General features: G+C 46.1%; 1 protein-coding gene across 1 annotated transcript in view; it reads right to left on the bottom strand.

Moving 5' to 3' along the window:
- Positions 1–3,572: 3,572 nt before the first annotated feature.
- The window catches only part of OPCML (opioid binding protein/cell adhesion molecule like), a 1,164,457-nt gene continuing 1,147,878 nt past the window's right edge, over positions 3,573–20,151 (bottom strand). Inside the window, exons 5-8 of the mRNA XM_058662337.1 lie at positions 5,078–5,212; positions 4,586–4,706; positions 3,978–4,129; positions 3,573–3,592 (exon numbers count right to left, since the gene is read on the bottom strand). Of these exons, the coding sequence (XP_058518320.1) occupies positions 3,573–3,592; positions 3,978–4,129; positions 4,586–4,706; positions 5,078–5,212 (428 nt within the window). The remainder of the gene's footprint in view (positions 3,593–3,977; positions 4,130–4,585; positions 4,707–5,077; positions 5,213–20,151) is intronic.

The following is a 20,151-nucleotide window of genomic DNA, read 5'->3' as shown; positions in this document are numbered from 1 at the left end:
GAGGGAAGGAAGGAAGGAAGGAAGGAAGGAAGGAAGGAAGGAAGGAAGGAAGGAAGGAAGAGAAAAGAGGAAAAAACACATTGTTTCTGAGTTTTCCAGAGCCATTTGGCCAGCTTGCACGTCAACCTGGCCCAAGGATTCTTTGAGTCATATTTGCCTTACTCTATTGGGTCACATTTCACTTTGTAATACCTGTACTTGGGGAATCATCAGCACAACCTTTTGGTTTCTATGTTATGTGGAATTCGCGCATTCATCCAACAAAAGTTTTCTGACCAGCCCTTACACACGGATCCCTGAGTTACATCCTCAGACTCAACCAGACATGGTCCCTAAATGCAAAAATCTTGCATGTTAAATAAGAAAAGTGATTTTAAGCAAATTAAGTAGGTGAATTAAACCATAGCAAAATTGCATCTCAGAGGTAAAATCTATGGAAACCAGGACTCTTATCTATGGCGTTCCTGCTGTGTCATAGTTACCTAGAGCTCTCGTCATTGTGGAACAGATACTGCATGCGTGTTGACTAGATGCTGGCCAATGCAGAGTGTGTGCAGCAGCCAGAGGAGAGGGAAGAGGAATGCAAAGGGAGAGAGGTTAGGGGCCTTGTCAGGAAGGATGGCTGAGCAGTGAATGGACACGTATACAGTAATGTAAGATGGGGTGAACTATGGTGAGTCAGTGTAGGCTGCACTGAAGGGGACAGGAGGCAGGAGGCACTGCAGGGAAGGCCAGATCCAAGCAAGAGAAATCTGGCATGTGTTGGAATGATGCAGTGGCAGGATGGATCATGTCATAAAATATGTTGGCAAGTACTGTTAGGAATCACAGTGCCTTGCATGTACACAGCAGTTCCCAGCTGGTCAGACAACTTTGAGGAGAGGAACATGTTTTACTGATAATTCACAATGACATTCTCATGTCATCAGGCCAAGTTGTCATCCACCCGAGGCCAGCACCTTCATGTCTTGTCAAGGTCATGTATCTAAACTTAGTATTTATGAAACTCTTTGCACCTACAAATAGATATACATATGTTTATATATATATGCACACACAGCTGTGTTCAATATCACCAACTTTTTTAGGTATGTATTAAAATCCAAGCAACACCTACTTATATGTGAGGGAAATAAAGCTCAACAATTTTAAGTAGCTGACTTGTGGCTATATCTAGTAAAATTCTAGGTCTTTGTTGAGAAATACATTATGTCTCCCTTTGCCAAATAGTGATGCTGAAGCCCTCTGCCATAGCATGGCTATATTTGGAGATGAGAGTTCTCCTTTATTATATGAAAGGCAGATTTGCAGAGAGATAAGGAGACGAGAGAGAGAGAGAGAGAAGAGGAGAGAGATCTTTAATCCATGATACATTCATCAAATGACAGTAATAGCCACAACTTGGCCAGTCTGAAGCCTAGAGCTCCTGCAAGTCTCCCACATGGATGGAGGGGCTAAAAGATTGGGCAATGTTCTGCTGCTTTCCAAGACACATTAGCAGGGAAATGGATCAGAAGTAAACAGCTGGATGTCAAACCAACACCCATACGGGATGCTGGCACTGTAAGCAGAGGCTTAACTCACTACACCATAGCCTCAGAAGATGAGACATTTAGTGGTGTTTGAGAATGACATGGTTAGAAGGATGAAGTTCTGACATGATACAAGCCATGCCTTTATACGAATGGGCACAGGAGAGCTCCATCTTTTTCTTTATTGCTGGATTCTCAAGAAAAAAAGGCTAAAAAGAACCAAGCAGCTGCTTACTGTCCAGAAGCTGACCCATTCCAGAAGTGAATCAGCCTGACCCCCGATCTTGAATGTAAAGCCTACCAAACTGTGAGAAAAGACATGTCTAGTGTTTTAAGACACACATACATTGGTACTCTGCTGCCACAGCCTGATAGAATGTCATCTTAGCATACAACAGCTGACCATCTCTGCCCGACACACATCTTCTTCAGTTCATTATACTTAGGCACAAGAACCCAGGTCATCAGGTTGTCAGCCATACTCCCTGTCACTGGCAGCCCTGTGGTCCCAGATAGTACCTGCACGTCACTGGCATGGCAGCTGCACCCTCCCACCACCTTCCCTCTATTTCTTCCAGATCAGTGTGCAGGTGTTCATGGCCATTGCAGTATGGGGACACCTGTCTGTGGCTGTCTGTCCTGGATCCAGTTTTATGGAAGAGGTCATTTTGGAGCTGACCCCAGATCCAGAGGACTCTAATGCAATCACTTTCCTCAAGGCTGAGATTGACATCTTAGAGGAGCTGGGCTGTCGACCTTCCACCTCTGCCAGCAAAGCCGAGCACAACTGCGGCTTCACTGAAAACAATTAGTGGAGGTGTGGGTGGAGCTGTTGCTGTTCATCATCCAGCTAGTCCCCTCAGCCTGTGAGAAAGGGCTCTGAGGGCCATCTCCTACCTGTGCACCAGCTGGACATGCACGCTTGTGTTATCCATGCTCGAGTCCTCCTTTACTTTGTAAAGTGAATGTAATAACTTGTCTTGCATAGCAATTATATTAGGAATAGGCATCGGTAAATGTTTGGCAAATAGCAGCTAACTTCCATTAAAAATAATGACCCCAAGGATCAATGTTTTAAAATAAGGTTTTTAGCATAAGCCATCAGCCCTCTAGGCTAATTCTAGTATGTGTTCTCAAAGAGACATTCAACCAATAGCCTATTTGATCTCTGGGCTGGCTTGTTCTTGGTGCGGCTGTGTTTAGAAATGGCATGATTGTCATCCTTTGTAGGGGCAACAGAGAAGTTTATGATCTGGGTTTGGGGAGGTGGGACAAAACCTTCCTTCCTTGAAACCCATAATGGTATTGCATAAATGTCCATGTGTAAGGCATCATATTCTGCATGCTTGCTATCTAAATGCTACATATCAAACCCCATGAAGTTCCTTCACTCAGGAGCCATGACTCAGGGAGGGGAAGCAGGCAAGCTTTTCTTTGAAGTAGTGCTTAAAACTAAAAAAGCATAGGCATTCAAACAGGCAGAGGAAGGAAGGAACATGCTGTACCCACCTGCCACTGCGGATGAGGGGCTTATTTCTAAGACACACACAGCACAATGCACACACAATGCAGAGAGGAAACAAAAGACATAAATCACACATTTCAGGTGAGTGGGGGACAAAGTTTAGTCAATGTCAGTGCTGAAAGCTTATTCAGAGTCTGAGGTATCCATGGAAGAATGCATACCTCTTCATCCTACTTATATGATGCTTCCCTCTAACCAAACCTCAACAAATCTATACACACATACACACATGAACATCACAAGCTGGCTGTGGCCCATGTTGTGAAATGAGGCACAAAGATTGGAACACATCAGGGAAGGAAGGTGGAGTGGGAGAGTGGTAAGGCTTCCAAGACACCCAGTTGTGGCTCTTAATACTGTTGCATCCACATGGGATGGAAAGGCCTTTTAGGAAGAGCCTGATGCCCCCGTTTGGACAGAATGAATGGCCATCTGGAGAGGCCTTAGACTTGTGCTCTGTTCACCCCAATGAACGAGAACATGGCATGGCAATCAGCATGAAAACCGTGATGGCATTAGTTGGTTTGGTTTAATACTGTGCACACAAGCCTCAGAATCACAGACTCTTATAAGACAGGGCTTTCAAAATCACCTCTGATTGATCTCTGTAGACCTTAGGTAGGTTTGAAATAAAACTGTTCCATGTTTCAATTTTTTTATGGAGACTATCATCATCCAAGTAGAATTTGCTTTAGTCTTTTCAATATCTTGCCTCCCCATGACCAATAAACCAATTTCCTTTGAACTTCATTAGATGTCATGCCCAGGGAATGACAGGGGGAATGTATTTGTTAGCTAATGTTTGTGGGTGGAGTTGTGTAGATGGACACAGGCCACGCAGATCCTCCCTTCCTCCCTCCCAACTCTCCCAAGCTCCCCAACATGGCTGAGTCCACCATGCCCAGGCTTGCTGCACTCACCATACAATGTGATGCTAGCATTGGTGTTCCCAAGCTTGTTTGTGGCCACACAAGTATAGTTCCCATAATCCTTCTCTGAGACATTGAAGAAGGTCAGTGTGGATATGCGACCTTTGTTCTCAATCTTCACACCGTCCAGACCAGTGGCTAACCTGCAATAGGAGAAGCTGCTATGGGTGGTTCCACAAGCAGATCGAAGCTGCAGATGGGATGCACTGATCCAACGCAAATACAGCAAGATGAGTCCTGTCAGGAGGCCCTCCTTTGCACAAAAACACTTTACTCTAACTAAACTAGTCTCTCCAACCTCAGCTCTTGCAGTGAGGATAAAAGGAAGAAAAATTGTGCTCAAGAGAAAAACTCACTGGCTTCTACTCATCCAAAATGACCATGTCCACAACTAATCTCAAACTCTGAAACAAGGTCAAGTCATCTCATCCTACTTGAAGTCTCCTTCCATTTCATTTTTTCTGGATCTAAAAGGAAGCTGTGATGAAAGTGAATGTGATCATTCCTGTTCAGCCTCATCTTTCCTCCTTATTATTCTCATGTGGGGGAATGACCCATCAACTCTGTTTCACAACTGAGCATATTCTATTCCAAGGTACCTGGTGTCTTCCTTGAACCACTGGAAATCGGCCATGGGGACTGCAGATGCTTCGCAGCTCAGGATGCCCTTCTGACCAACCGAGACCCCAGTGTTCTTGGCTTTGGAGATGTAGGGAGGGTCTGTGGAAAATTTAAAGAAAACACAATACACATAGGTTAATCCGTGAGAGAGGAATGACCCCTTATCACGATGGCTATCTAAATTGATGCGTATTCCTGCTTGAGGATACTGCACTTACCCCAGCATCTCCTACAGGTCTTCAAACCAATTCTTAATGGAAAGTTCTCCCCACTCACAGGGAGCTCTGACAGTCAGAGGAAGACTCCAAGCAGAAATGCCAAAAGCGGTCATGCTGGGACAAGGCCATCCAATCAAGCATTCTGCCACTGGCAGCTGCTTGTAGTGGGTCTTTCAGAGAGTGGTACTGCAGAGCAGCCTGCTCCCCGTGCCTGCCTTTCCCCATGAGATCCCCAAGAAAGGACTGACTCACAGTTCACGGTGATTTTCACTTTCCGCACATCGGGTGCAGCTACGTCATTCAGAGCACTGCACTCGTACTCCCCAGACTGGTCTCGTTTGATGTCGGAGATTTCCAGGTATTCATCCTCACTCACAAATCCCTGGCCTTCTGGGAAGACAGAAACAGACGGAAGGGACATCATCAAGAACCTGAGATCCACATCTAGAGATTGTAAGAAAGGGAACTGAAGAAAAACAGAAAAAAACCTAGTACTTCTGGGGTTTGAACATGAAGCCGAAGATGGAGGGTGTGGTATTTGCCAAAAACCATGACAACTAAGGAAGATTCTCTACTAGAACGCTTCTTTGATGTAATATTAGCCAATTGCACTTTTTCACAATATTTGATAAGAAAGGACGATCAATATTTTTTCCTAAATGATTATTGTAACGGTTAACCAAGATAAGAAAGTGCATACTAAACATCACAGCATATTGTTAAGCTCTAAAATTTTAAAGAGAATTGCCATGATGAATGAAACTGTTAAAAGCAAAGGTCGGATTATAATTGCTGTGTGTTCTCATAGCAAGCATCTGAATTTTTCACAATGAAGAAATGGCTTTTTAAATTTTATTGATTTCTTCTACAAGCTGCATGACAATGAGCAAGAGAGAGATGGAGAGAGAATGAGAGAGACAATTTTTGTCATCTTCCATTTGCTGGTTTTCTCCTCAAACAGACACAATAGCTTGGGGCCATGTCAGAGGGACCTGGAACTCAATTCAAAACTCCCACATTGGTGGCAGGAACCCAAGTAGTTGGGTTATCATCAGCTGCTTCCTTGGGTTCATTAGTAGAGAGCCACATCAGAAGCTGAATAGTCAGGATTCAAACTTGCATTCTGCTAAGGTATGCAAGCATTGCAATTGATGGACTAAGCCACTTTGACACAGCACAGTTCTATAGACAATACAAAGGGACTAACCACTGTCGAACAATAAGTGAACATCTTGGGTTTGAATACAAATACATACACAGAAAATGGTTCTGTTTCAAATCATGATAGGGAATAACTAGCTGGATGGAGGCATTCCAAGATGTACACGTATTTTTTTTTTAAATCACATTGTGTTTGAAAACCGTAACCGACACTTGTTTGTCAGTTAAAAATAATTTTGAAAATGGAAAGTTCTGGCTGAGTAGATGGAGTCGACCACGAATGAATGCGGAAGCACTTCACGGCTGCCACATAGTAGATGCTTGATAAACACTTGCCACTATGAAATATATCCGGCAGTTACCCTCAGATGATACGTCTGGAGTTACCAGAACAACCTCATAAATTTCATACCAGACTTTGTAGAGCTCTGTGAAGGCTTCCCTCTCAGGCACTGGAGTCATTTGCAATGCATGATCCAAAATATTCAGGGGGTACAAATTTTACTTTCATGTAATCGTGTTCCCAGTCACTATCACATGCTCTGGCACTAATCTGACTCCTTAACCAGGCTCCTTACCACACTGGCTGTGATTCTATGCAGATAATAGATTGTTCATCTTCAAACAAATAGTCTGATCTCTATCAAAGCACCTGGCTCCCAGGGAAAATGCAGTCCACAGGAAGGCCAGGGAGAAGCAACAGCCGTTTTCATGTCTCCCAGGTTTGCTGCCTAGTTCCTTCTGCACTTCAGGCATTATCGCAATAAAATCATTATACACTTCACACAACCTTATAGAGGCATATTCTTTTCCAAAAGGAGCTTGCTCAGTCAATGCCTGAATCACCAAGGTTAAGGCTCTCCAGGGCTGGGTCAGGGTGAGACGTGGCAACCGAACCTCAGCACCCTCACTCTTCCTGCAGTAAAAAGTTTCCAGCACTCACTCAGCCCATTTCCCCAGACCACTTTAATTGTGACTTTTTCCAACCTTTTCTGCCTCTGTGTTCCTTCTCAGGTCGTGTCTGCCCTGGATGGACTGACAAGGTTTGGAAACTGGTATCACTAAGGCTGTGTTAGAAGGTGTGAGGCTCTTACACCTCTACAGGACACCCTATTTATAAAAATGGCCTGAGTCACCCCAAATCAGCGCCATTCTCTTGGTTCAATCTTGTGTGGTTCTAAGGAGCAAATAGCACATTGGCTGATGGAGTAACCCTTTGACCAGTGAACCCTGCTGAAACTTGGTCCTGAGGTCAGAGCCCCAGGGTAAGCACACAGGTGTGAGTCTGTGACATTAGAGAATCTTGCGCAAACCCGTGAAAGGAGCGGATAGACACACTCCATGGAGAATAGAAATGGGGCCTGGAACAGTGGCTCACACACTCACAGACACTCAAATTTACATACTTTTCCTGAACAATGTCACTGGCCCTGGCTAATCCCAGGAGAGTGGAGGGGGAGACTGAGACATTTTGAAGAAGGCACTGGTAGACTCACCTCATCTTTTCTGCAGCACATATAGAGGGTAAGATGAAAGGTCAGATGGCTACCATAATGCTGTCACTGTCCCAAATGCACCACACGTTATTTGAAATGCATTGAATTAAACAAACAAGTTACTACAGAGGGCCTGATACAATGGCTTCAGGGTCATGAACCCCTTATTCATGGTGAATCACTGATAAAGTGCAATTCATGAATGAGAATCTACTTAGAAGTGTTGAGCTCACAAAGTCGGGGACAGGAACAGCTTCAGAAAGAGAAAGATGCTCCTGCAGGTGTCATCCTGCAAGAGCAGGGTGGGTCCTTGACTCCTTGTGGGGGATTATTGGACCATAGTGCTATTCTATGAAATGTAAAGATTCACTTTCCTTTTGCAAAATGCTGTTTTTATGGGACAGCTTTGCAACAGCAAAATAGGAAGGAAGGAAGAAAAACTGTGCTTAGCATCATTACAATACCACCTCATTAAGGGAGAAAATGAATTTGGCGGGTTTGGACAATAAAGCAAGTGCTTCACAGATTTTAATGTGTGTAGCAATGCATCAGAGACTGTAAAATATAGGCCCTGATTCAGCAGGGCTGCCATAGGACCTGGGATTCAGCATTTCTAACATGGGACCAAGTTCTGTCTATGCAGCTGGGTGGGAACTATCACACCTGTCCACTGGATCACTCTGACTCACACACAGAAGTATGTTGAAAATGACTCCGGTCAACGACATGACTGCTGAATAAGAAAATACACTAATTGGGCTGGTGTTGTGGCACAGTACATCAGCCTGCTATTTGGGATGCCCGCATCCCATTTCAGAGCTATGGCTATTTGGCTTCTATTTTTAAAAATTAATTTATTTGAGGTCCAGTGCAATGGCCTAGTGGCTAAAATCTTTACCTCGCAAGTGCCAGGATCCCATATGGGCACCAGTTTATATCCAAGCTGCTCCACTTCCAATCTAAATTCCATGCTGGTGGCCTGCGAAATCAGTAGAGGACATTCCAAATCCTTGGGACCCTGCACTTATGTGAGAGACCTGGAAAAAGCTCCTGGCTCCTGGCTTCGGATCAGCTCAGCTCTGGCCATCGTAGCTATTTGGGGAGTGAACCAGCAAATGGAAGATCTTTCTGTCTGTCTCTTCTTCTTTCTGCAAATCTGCTTTTCCAATAAAAATCAGCAACTCTTTTAAAAGATTAATTGATTTATTTAAAGGCAAAGTTACAGAGAAAGAAAGAGAAAAAGAGTCTTCCATATGCTGTTTCACACCCCCAAATGGCCACAATGAGCTGGGCCAGGAACCAGGAGTTTCTTGCAGGTCTCCCACGTGAATGCCAGTGTCCAAGGACCAGAACCACCCTCTGATGCTTTCCCAGGCACAACAGTGGGGAACTGGAATGGAAGGGGAGCTTATGTGACTCAAACCATATGAATGCTTGCATTGAAGGTGCATCTTAACCTGGTATGTCACAACATGGCTACCCTGCTTCTGATCCAGCTCCCTGCTCACAGGCTTGGGGGGCTGAGGAGGTATGTCTCAAGCATTTGTACTCCTGCCATTCATGGAGTAAAATACAGACTGAATTCCTGGGTTACACAAATGTAACTGCTGTGACAGTGAACCAGTGAAGGGAAGATGGCTCTTCTCTCTCTTTCTCTTTCTGTCTCCCTCTCTCTGTCATTCCAACATCCAAATAAAGTAAAAAATATTCTTTTTAAAGATTTTTTTTTTTTGTTAGAAAAGTAGATATACAGAGAGGAAAAAACAGAGGAAGATCTTCAGTCTGATGGTTTACTCCCTAAGCAGCTGCAGTGGCTGGAGCTGAGCCAATCCAAAGTCAGGAGCTTCTTCTGGGGCTCCCACGCAGGTGCAGGGTCCCAAGATTTTGGCCCATCCTCGACTACTTTCCCAGGACACCAGCAGGGAGCTGGATGGGAAGTAGAGCTGCCGGGATTAGAACTGGTGCCCATATGTGATCCTGGTGTGTTCAAGGTGAGCGCTTTAGCCATTACGTTATCAAGCCAAGCCCAAGAAGGGAACCTTTACAAAAACTGAACACCATGCTGCTATCACTGTAAACCCCAGAAAGATATACTGGGGCTGCATGATCTCGGCCCTTGCATAACTGTGGCTTTCACTCCTGTGACCTTCTGTCAAAACATATATCTTCCCTTCACACAGGTTTCTTGGCTGAAAAACAGAGAGAGAAAGAGAAAGAGAGAGAGAGAGAGGCTAGAGAAGATAATTTATATGCTATTTTCTTAACTACTTTGAGTGCTGTGTGAGATTTTCAAAGCAGAACAAATCTAGGTTGCTAAGTGCCTTGAGACCTGGCAAGCGGCAAGGCTGAACACTCTCCATGCCCTCCTTTTTTCTGGTTGCAATGGAAAATTCTGATTCCAGGCTGCAGGGAAGGGAGCAAACATGGGCATAGGTTGTAACCCTTTTTGATAACTTGTTGTCAGGAAGCAAATGGTTGATTCTACAAGCAGAAAGAGGAAACAGAGTTGTGGGAGAGACAGTGGAGAAGTGAGGGGGAGGGGGCGAGGTGCTGCAGCAAGAAAGGAAAGGAGGAGCTGGGGCAGGTGAGATAGGCCAGGGACCACAGGAAAGGTTCTGAAAAGAAACTGCAGGAGTCTTGGGGATGTTAAAAACAGAAGCTCTCAGGCTTTCTCGAAGTTTTTTTAATAATTAATTTTAGTGTGATTGCTTATTCATAGTATAAATTATTTTTAAAATCAATGTCTAAATTGTCTTTTATCATTTTTTTCCATTTATGGTTTTGTAGGTATAGCACTTTCCCTCCTCTCTTCCCGTCCTCCCCTCCAAATTGTTTTTTCCCATATTATTACAATAGTATAGTCCTTCAGTCACAGCCAGTTTGGTTTTATGGAGAGCTACTCTGTGACCATAGGTGTTATGAACCTGCTGTAGGCATTCACATCTCCCAAGCAGCATGATTGGAACCAATGGAAAGTGGACCCTGAGTTACTAGTGCAAATTCCTAAGACATGGTGGCTATTTCAACAGAGGGAGTGCTTTAAAAGGATTCAAGTCACGGTATTACCAAGATTCAGATCTGTAGTAATACAAATGGGGCCTTTTATTCAGGGCATGTGTCAAGTCATCATTTCAGACATGCTTAGCAGGATGTGTGAGCCAGTAATACCGGACTTACAAGGCTGTGTGTTCTTTTATAGCACAGGGAATACAAAAAACATACAGCATTCCTTTTCAGGGTCTCTGAAATGAATGAGATAAATGAGATGGAGTTCTGGTAAACTCTTCATCCCTGAGCTCACCTGTATTCCCTCACCTATGAGTCACTGTTGTGCTTAGCTCTGTGGTGGGAGGTTCTGGCTGAGCTGAGATTGTGCCAGAACCAGACCTTGGCCGTGGCTTAAGTTCCTGATCTCATGAGTCTACTCAGTTCTGCATTGTTTCTAAACCACTCAAAGTGAACTATGAAGAGGCAAGTACAGTCTCTCACCCCAATCAGCTGGTGGTTGCAATTGCTGGGTCAGTTCTGTTTCCAGCCCTATCTTCCACTGGAAACAATGGATATTGCAGTCCAGCCTGATTCTGCCCAGCACACACTTGGCCCTCACATAAACTAATGGGAGCTACAGTCTAGTCGCAACGACCCACAATGACCCCCACCAGGCCTGCCTCTTATCCTGGTTCACATCCCATTCAGCTCTCATACATGTCAATGGGCATTGAAGCCTAGTTCAACCCAACCAGCTCTGCTATCCAGCCCACACAGATGCTGTTGGGTGCCCTTCTGTCTAGCCACCCCTGTCCCTGTCCTTGTTTTCGTGCGCTTCAGTGGGAGTGATAACCCACGAGGAAGGAGCCCACTATTTCCCTTCTAGGCCACTCCCACTCCCGGATTATGTACTCTCCAGGTGGTTCTACAGTTTAACTTGACAGCATTAGCCCTCAATGCCAGCTTCTGCCACCTGATGCTACAGCAAAGCCCAACCAACCCTCACCCACTCTAATTTATGCTTGCACCAGGAGGAACAATCAGAGCAGCCTGTCTTTTCCCTGATGTAGCTCACATGAGGCCCACAGGTGTTGTAGCCCTGCCTAGTCTGGTCTGCCCCCATCCCAGCTCACAGTCTCCAGTGGGAGTAGCTGTCCAGCAGGGGAGCCCCCTCTCCATTTCCCCTGCCGACTCCACCCCCGCCCTCCCTTGTTTTCACATCTGCTGTTGGGCACTGCGGCCACATCTGGTGCAGGTCACCTTACCTTGGCATTCGTAATGTGCACTGGTTTTTGTCACGACCAAACCTGGCTTGACCCACACTCTATTCTGGTGCTCAGATTCACCAGTGGCTGATGTGAACTGGTTCAGCCTGGTCTGCCCCCAACCCATGCCAAATGTATGCCAGTGGGATATTTTCCATGGCCTGTTTCCTATCATGCTTCTTGTGCTTACCTGCAGGGACTGTGTCCTGCCAGAGGAGTTGCCCAGGCTCCTCCATCATAACCTCTCCCAAAGCCAGATTTTGCACATACCAGGGGGTCCATGAGCCAGCCCTACTCAGTTTATCTCCTGTCCTAGTAGGAACAGTGGCCTTTCCTGACTGGCCTTCAACCCAATCTGGTTCTTACTGTTAGATGTTTCAGCCCAGCCACGGCTCGTCCATACCCGCATACAGCTCACACATGGCTCAGTAGGGGCCTGGCCTAGTCCATCCCACATCTACCCTGGTCCTTTAGAGCACAAAATGGTGTGTCCAGTCCCATTCCACACTTGTGACAGGGAGACTGCAACCATATCCTGATCAGAACACAGCCCCCATTCCAGCCTACGCGCTCCTTGGTGGGAACCTCAACACAGCTAGGTTGCCCCCTTAGCTCCCCAACCGGGCCTGTTCCCAGCCATAGATTGTGCGCATGCCAGTAGTTGCTCTGACTCAGCTTGGCACATTCCCTCACCTGTCCCAGCCCTTGCCTAAGATGCTGTAGTTTAGCATCCCTGGCTTACGCAGACCAGTAGGTGCAAGAGCCTATCTCGGCATGATCTGTGCTCCATCCTGATTTCTAATTTTGCTTGTGAGCTAAAGTTTGCTCAGTCCTGCCTGGTCCACCCCGTTCCATTACCAACCCACACATTATCCAGCCATTGGAGCTACTTTGCCCTGGCCAATTTCATTGGAGTTACAGAGTTGGAACTACCGTGAGGGGTCAGCAAACTTATTCTCCCCTGTTGCTGGACTATTGTCTGTGACACACATCATGTCTTTTCTCTGAATGCCTCCATGGGCAAATTGAGAGACAGCCTTTCCCCTTGAAGGGCTCAACATCAATACAGTCATCCTCACCCTGAGAAAAACCCACTGGGCTTGTCCCTTGGGGATGGCTAAATCACCTCCCACACTCTACCAACCATCTTCTTCCTCTATACCTGCTAGGCATGGGCATCCATGCAAGTGGCTCTATGGGGTTAAATGCCAGCACCTGTCACAGCTTTTGCCATGAAATCTGTCAGGAGGTGACTCTCAGAGGAACATGCCTCGGGGCGAGCGCTACAGAGGAGGTGAGCTACAAGAAATGAGAGCAGGGAGGGGCTGAGGATGTCAGAATGCATAGGTGCAGAGAGGAGAGGGAGAGAACTCAGTGGAGAAGGAGGTCAGAGAAAGATGAGGCTGGCCAGAGGGAAGCCAAGGGCAGGGGACTGAGCAGGGATGTAGTAGCGGCTCAGTGCATTGCGTTTCTGGGAAATCAGTCTCCTGTGTTACCCAGGTGTCCCTTGTCAATGCTGAGCTTGCAAAGCTGGAATCAAATGTCTGATCACGTGTCCTTCTGGCCAGCCAAGTCACAATTAAATTTTTGGAAACATCTTGTAAAATAGCCTGTGGCTCCCTAAGAGACAGATTTTCCACCCGTGAGGAGGGTATCATGCTTGTCAAACATACATGTTGGTCAGCATGTTGTGTATTTGCTGGGAATCTGTCATAGATGTTAGGAACCACATAGAACCACAGAGGAAAAATCAGATCCTTGCCAGAACTCCTTGCCTGGAGACACATTGGGAAGGTGGAAGCTGTCAGAAGCCCACGAAGGGAGGGACCCACATCCCAGCATCCCTCTTCTCACTCAGCAAACTCACAATAATGAGCCATGTGAGCAGATCAGCACATCAGGTCTCCTGCTGCCGGGTTGGAGCACAGTCTGGGCTTAGATCCCAGATTGGCACAGGGTCTTTGCCTTTCTCCCTGTGGGCTGAGGAGAGCAGACATTGTTGACTCAAGTTCTCAGTCATGGGAATTTCTGTACTGGAAATCAGAGAACACAGAAAGGGAGTCCGCAGGCTTCACCCGAGGGGAACCAGAGAAATGGTGGGGAGACATGGGTTACCCTCACTTCCTGATGGCAGCCTGCTGCTTATTCCTCTAGCTCCAAGGGCTGTCCAGTTGGTTGCTTAACTCCCACTACAGCCAGCCGCCCACCTACAAGTTGGGAAGGAGGAGACAGGCAGCGAGTAGAAGGAGGCAAGCATGCCTTCCTAGAGCTCTCCAGGCATGGTTATCAGTTCAGTCACTTCCCTCTTTGGCTAACTGATGGAAACATTAGCAACAGGCTTGAGGCTGCAACGAGCTAGGATTCAGCTTGGGGTGATGTAGTTTGTCCCTCACAACCTGAGTCTTATTTGTTCTTCTTAAAGTATAGTGCTTCCAAACGTTTGTTAGACAAAGATGTTAAACATTACCTGTATTTTGTTGCAAAGGAATGAAATGTAAATCCTTGTATTAGAGAAGTCATTAAAGAGATTATGAACAAAGTGCATCATAAAAATAAATACATGCACCAACTTCCAAAAATGTTGGTCCCCCAAATAAATTTACTATTAATTTGATATTTCCGTGGACTTCTTGAATACTCTGACATAGAGGACAAATTCTGTGCTCCATTCTTCTGAACATTATAATAACTAGCAGGAGCTGAACAGAGCACAGGTTCATACAACACCCGATGGTGTGAGGTCTGGAGACGCCTCCACTTCATCACCTCCCATGTGCCCTCTTTCCACCACTCTTCTCTCCACACTGCCTGCCCTCCTCTAATCTGACATTCCCCAGACACTGCTGGCTTCCCGTCCTTAACAAAACCAAAGAATGTGGACAGCAGAGCATTGCAATGCTGCCTATTCCCAACACCAAGCTCTGTTTCTCTCCTTTTCTGTATCACAATGGATGAATAATGTGATAAATCTATTAGTTCATTTTTCACTGAAGTGATACAAGCAAATGAGTTGTGCTAAAGTCATTTTGTGTTTTTAATAAAAAAACTTTATTTCAAATAATCCTTTAATTACTGTTTATTTACTTAGCTTTTATGTATTCATTTAAGAGACAGAGACATATTCAAAAAGGGCTCCCAATCCACCTGTTCATCTCCCACATTCCCTTATCTGAGTATAGCTTGGACCCAGGAACTTGGTTTAATTTCCCATGTAGGTGGCAGTGGCCTTCCACATCCCAAGGAGTAGATTAGCAGGAAGCTTGAATCATGTATTAAACTCAGTGGAGGAAACAGGCAGCTTTTCCTGACATCTTAACTACTGGGCCACATGCTCACCCCTGAATGGTGACACAGTCATTTTGGTTTGGAGATGAAGACCCTGGGTCAAGGTTTCTCCTGCTGTCAGTGACAGGAGCTCTTTGTCTCGGGCTCACACCATGGTTGCCCCTCCAGGGTGGCTGTGCTGCTGGCTGCAGTCCTTCAGGCTGACAGTGAGCTGGCAATGGCAAGTGCATTGTGTTCTTGTGCAAGTTAACTGAGCTCCTCCCCAGGGAAGGAGTGCATTAATAGAGTACCGCTGGCGGGGTTTCCTCTGGCCTCCCTCCATGCACTCAAGGCTGAAAGTGAGAGCGAGGGTGAAGGAGGCACTTTACATCCCTGGTTTTCTAACAGACACACTAGAGCATGGCACAAGAAAAGGGCTGGGTGACTTATGCAAAAGGACTCTCAGGGGAGAAGATCTCTTGATGTGTTGGGACTCTTAAGCTTTTTATTGAAAGTAGTAAAGCCAAAATCTGCAGGAAATGGAGGTTTCTGTCTGCTACTGCAGAGAATATAGGAGGTTGGACTACCAGGAGCCTCTCTATAGTCAGATGAAGGAAGAAGCATCTGGAACAGTAGTTCCCATCCCTGGAAGTTACCAGGGAGAAGCCTTTAAAAAGAGACTCCTGTTGCTATGCTTGCAGACTTTCTGATTTGGTCTGTGGTGAGGCACAGGCATCTACATCCTCTAAAACCACCCAGGGGACTCCAAGCTCCGATCAAGATGATGTACCGTGAGGCACAACTGACGCTTTTACTGTCCAAATGCCAGTTCCTTTGCAGGCTCCGGGGCTTCCTCTGTCAGGGCTGGGAGTATAGAAGGTCTGTGCATGTGCTAATGTACTCAAAAGTTTTGTGACCTATCGGCCTCCCTCTGTGTGAGATGTGTGGCCAGATTGGGCAGTGGAAGCTCAACAGCAGAGACTGGAGACAGGGACCTCGTCATGGCTGTGAGAAGAGCCAACATTGTGACTAACAATGCTCAGGGCCCTTGGCCACTACCCAGTGGCTAAGGATTCGCAGACACACAAACCAAAGGTCAGGACACGCGCCTTTCCAAAGTACATGGATGGAGATTTTGGACTTTTTTTCTCTGTGCTGAGACTGCTTTGTTATATGTAGGAAGAATCAGGATGCAAGTTCATCAAAAGTGGTACTGTTGATCCAGCAGGAGTGTCTTGGGGGAGAGATGCAGAAACAGCCAGGGTGTCTGTGAGGATGTGATACAATTTCTTTAAATAAAAGAGAAGTGTCAGTGTGAGTCCTGGGTAAGAGAATGAAGACACAGAAGCTGGGCACCCAGACAGATAGACACACAGCAGAGGATAACACACACTTAAAGTCATCTATTGTACAGATAAGTTACTTGGATTTTTATAAAGAATGCAGGGCTTGCATTCAAGAAAAAATTTAAACATAAGCTGCAGCGAAAGCCTCAGACTAAAGCAATACAGAGGTGGAAGAAACAAAACTCATTATTTTTAACTAGCATAGCTGAAACAGCTGAATGACTGGCACATGTTTGAAACTTTGCTATTTATTTCACATTTTCCTCCTGTCATCACCACCGTTTTCACAACGAAACAACAAAGTTCTTTCAACATTAACAACTAAAAAGTGGAGCGAGTTCTGAACAGTAAAACTACTGCTTTAAAGCAAATTTTATAAATCATCAACAACAAAAAACCAAACCAAGGCTATGTTTGAGGAACCACTTCTCTTATTTATGCACATCTTGTGCAAGTTGGACGTGACCTTGCCTGCAGCAGCCAAAGTAGATGGTGCCAGTTACCAGGCTGGTTTCCTAAAGCAGAGTCTCTAGGGGAACAAATACATCTTGTGCTTGAGTGTTGTCTGCAGCATCTGACACCAACATTAGTTGAGGGTGCTTCAGAAAAGCAGCTTTGTGAACCCACAAGAAACCTTCAGAGTCAGAATCTACCTTGTTGGGGCAGGCCAACAAAGCTGCACTGATTGAGAAAGCAACAATGACAAAAGAAGTGCTTTAGTGCTTACTGGCTTGGGGATGGGGATAAAGGCTTTTTGTCTAATTCATGTTGGCAGAAGTTTCCCCAAGGGGTTAGTTTTTTTTCTGTGTAATCATACCAGCAATGGCTTTGCTGTGCCCGGCAGGTAAGATGGCCTTTTAGAGAAAGTGTACTGGGACAGTCCAAATTGACATTTGTCTTCCCATCCCAGTTATCCACAATCACATTCCACTCTTAAAATGGCTGTTCTGGGGACAGCAAGCTGGGTGGGGTTTGTACTTCTGTTCTGCTGAGAGAGCTTGGCTGTCTGGACCAAGGAATTTGTCTATTGTTGCTGTTGCTGCTTTACCTGGCCCATGGTGCTGCTCCATGTCCATACTTATTAGATGTGTTATAAAATTCATTTATTTGAGAGGCAGAGAGATAGAGGAGAGAAGGAAGGGAAGGAAAAGGGGAAGGGAAGGGAAGGGAAGGGAAGGGAAGGGAAGGGAAGGGAAGGGAAAGGAAGGGAAGGGAAGGGAAGGGAAGGGAAAGGAAGCAGAGAGGAGGGGAGGGGAGGAAAGGAGGAAGGGAAGAGACAGGAAGGGGAGAGGAGGGGAGGGGAGGAGAGGGAAGGGAAGAGACAGGAAGGGGAGAGGGAGGACAGGAGAGGGGAGGGGAGGGAAAGGGAGGAGAGGAGAGGGGAGGGGAGGGCAGGGGAAGAGAGGGGAGGAGAGGAGAGGAGAAGAGGGTAGATGAGAAGAGGAGAGGGGAGGGGAAGGGAGGGGAGAGGAGGAGAGGAGAGGAGGAGAGGAAAGGAGAGGAGAGGAGAGGAGAGGAGAGGAGAGGAGAGGAGAGGAGAGAAAAGAAGAGAGCTTCCATTTTGTGTTTCACTCTTCAAATACCCATATCCAGGGTTGAGTCAAAGCCAGGAGCCTGGAGCTCTCCAATCTCCCACATGGATGACAGAGGCCCCAGTACTTGAGCTGTGACCTGTTGCCCTCACATCATGGAGAGCTGGAAGCTGGATCAAAAGCAGAGCATCTGGGTTTCCATTCAAAGCTCTGATGTGAGCTGCGCATGTCCCAAGTAGAGGCTTAACCTAACCACAAGGCCCACACCTCATACTCCCAGGGGTAGACTCAACCCCAGTGGGCTATGAACACTCAAAGGCAGACCGCTGCTTGGTCAACCCCAGTGGGCTATGAACATTCAAATGCAGACTGCTGCCTCTCTGGGGAGATGGACAAGAGTGACTGCAATGTATACCAACCAGATTCAGTTCAAGGGCTCTAGATCTAAAATTCTGGCAGAGCTGGTACCATACTGTATCTTTCTGAAAAGGTGTGGCTGGGCCCAGGGCCCTGCCAGCGTGGTGAGGAGAGGGCCCAGCTGATGCAGCATCACCCAGGTGCTGCAGAGGAGGCCTGGAAGCAGTTGTGACTCCTCTTGCTTCCTCTTTATCTTTGACTTGTTTTAACCTCTGCCTGTATTAGTTCCTGCCACACCACCATTGAATTATAATTATGGTAATTACTGGCATTCATTAATTCTTTAAAATTTTATTGATCTTATTAAAAAGGCAGATTTACAGAAAGAAGGAGAGACAGAGAGAAAGATTTTCTGGTTCACGCCCAAAATGACTACAGTGGCCAGAGCTGAGCTATTCTGAAGCCGGGAGCCAGGAGCTACTTTTGAATCTGCCCCACAAGTGTAGTGTCCCAAGTCTTTGGGCTGTCCTTCCAGACTATAATCAGAGAGTGCATAAGAAGTTGAGCAGCTGGGACACGTACTGGCACCTGTATGGAATGCCAGAGCATGCAGCTGGAGGATTAGCCAGTTGAACCACAATGGCAGTTCCTCATTAATGTTTTTTTAAACACTGCTAACACCTTCCAGGCAAAGAAACACCATTGGCAAGCAGTACACACCCAATGTCATTCAGCCAATGTTATTGAGCATTGAGAGGTGAGCTCTGATATGCCTCATAGGAACGTAGAAGCTCTGGCACTGGCTGGGAACAGCAGGCGCTGGACACCCCATCAGTACAGTCCTGCAAGGCAGGATAGCTGTGCAAACTTTCTCATCAAGAGCTCTCCTTGTATACACTTTGTGCTATTCCTGGCAAATCTGCCTCCCCCTCTCATCATCTCGCTTGGGCTGTGACTAAACTGACCTCTCACCAAAGGACTCCTTGCCTGACTCAGCCGAGCCACCTCAAGTGACACTTTACGTACATGGCCTACTATGAAAAATGGAGACAAAGCACTGAATTGGAAACCCAAAGCCCTGGGATCCCATCCAGTTTTGTCACTAATATGCGGGTGATTCTAAGTAATTGCTTTTAGCACTCCAAACCTCATTTTTTTTTCCTATCAAATAGAAAATTGCATTGGCTGAATTTCAAAGTCACTATTGGTTTCAATGGCATGTGACCTCTCACAACCTGGCAAGATAATCTGTGTCAATAAATCCCAAAGATTCCCTTAAATTCGGGAAATCTGATGATCACAGAATGAACTGCCACAGTCACAACCCCATAGCACAGCTTCTCTGACCCGTTAGGAAGCTCCTTGAAGTCAGGAATGCATGGTGTGGAGCTGACGCAGGGCACCCAGGCATAGCTAGGGTCTTCATCAGGCAGGCAACAGCAGTTTCAGGTGGCTGTCATTTTCCCCTTAGGTTTGCTACTTGATGATGGGGAGGGCAGAGAGATTTTGACAATTAAGAAAGACTGTGTATCTGAGAGTCTTGTCTGCATGGAGGAAATTAACCCTCTCCTCTCCTCTCCTCTCCTTACTCCTTTTCATGCAAGTTTTGATAACTAGCTATTGTTTTTCTCCTGCCCTCAATGGGCACATTGGAATAATGTCTTACCAGTATAATTAGCCATCCACTTATATGATTTGAAGCCCATTTTCCTAGGTTCTGAGGGACACTCCAGCTATGGGGAAATGATGCAGAGGGGGCATCAACGATAGTGAACGCAACAAATTTACCAAAACCTGACATTTCCTCTGTGCCACGGTCAGCCACGTGGAAGACAAGGAGGCCAAGAGCCTCATCCTCGCTCTGTACTCACTAACCAGAACACCTGGGCAGGTACCGTACCTCCCTCAGCCACAATT

Source organism: Ochotona princeps, chromosome 4, assembly GCF_030435755.1.
Source record: "Ochotona princeps isolate mOchPri1 chromosome 4, mOchPri1.hap1, whole genome shotgun sequence".
NCBI classification, from domain to species: Eukaryota; Metazoa; Chordata; class Mammalia; order Lagomorpha; family Ochotonidae; genus Ochotona; species Ochotona princeps.
This window is presented reverse-complemented; position numbering and strand designations above follow the sequence as displayed.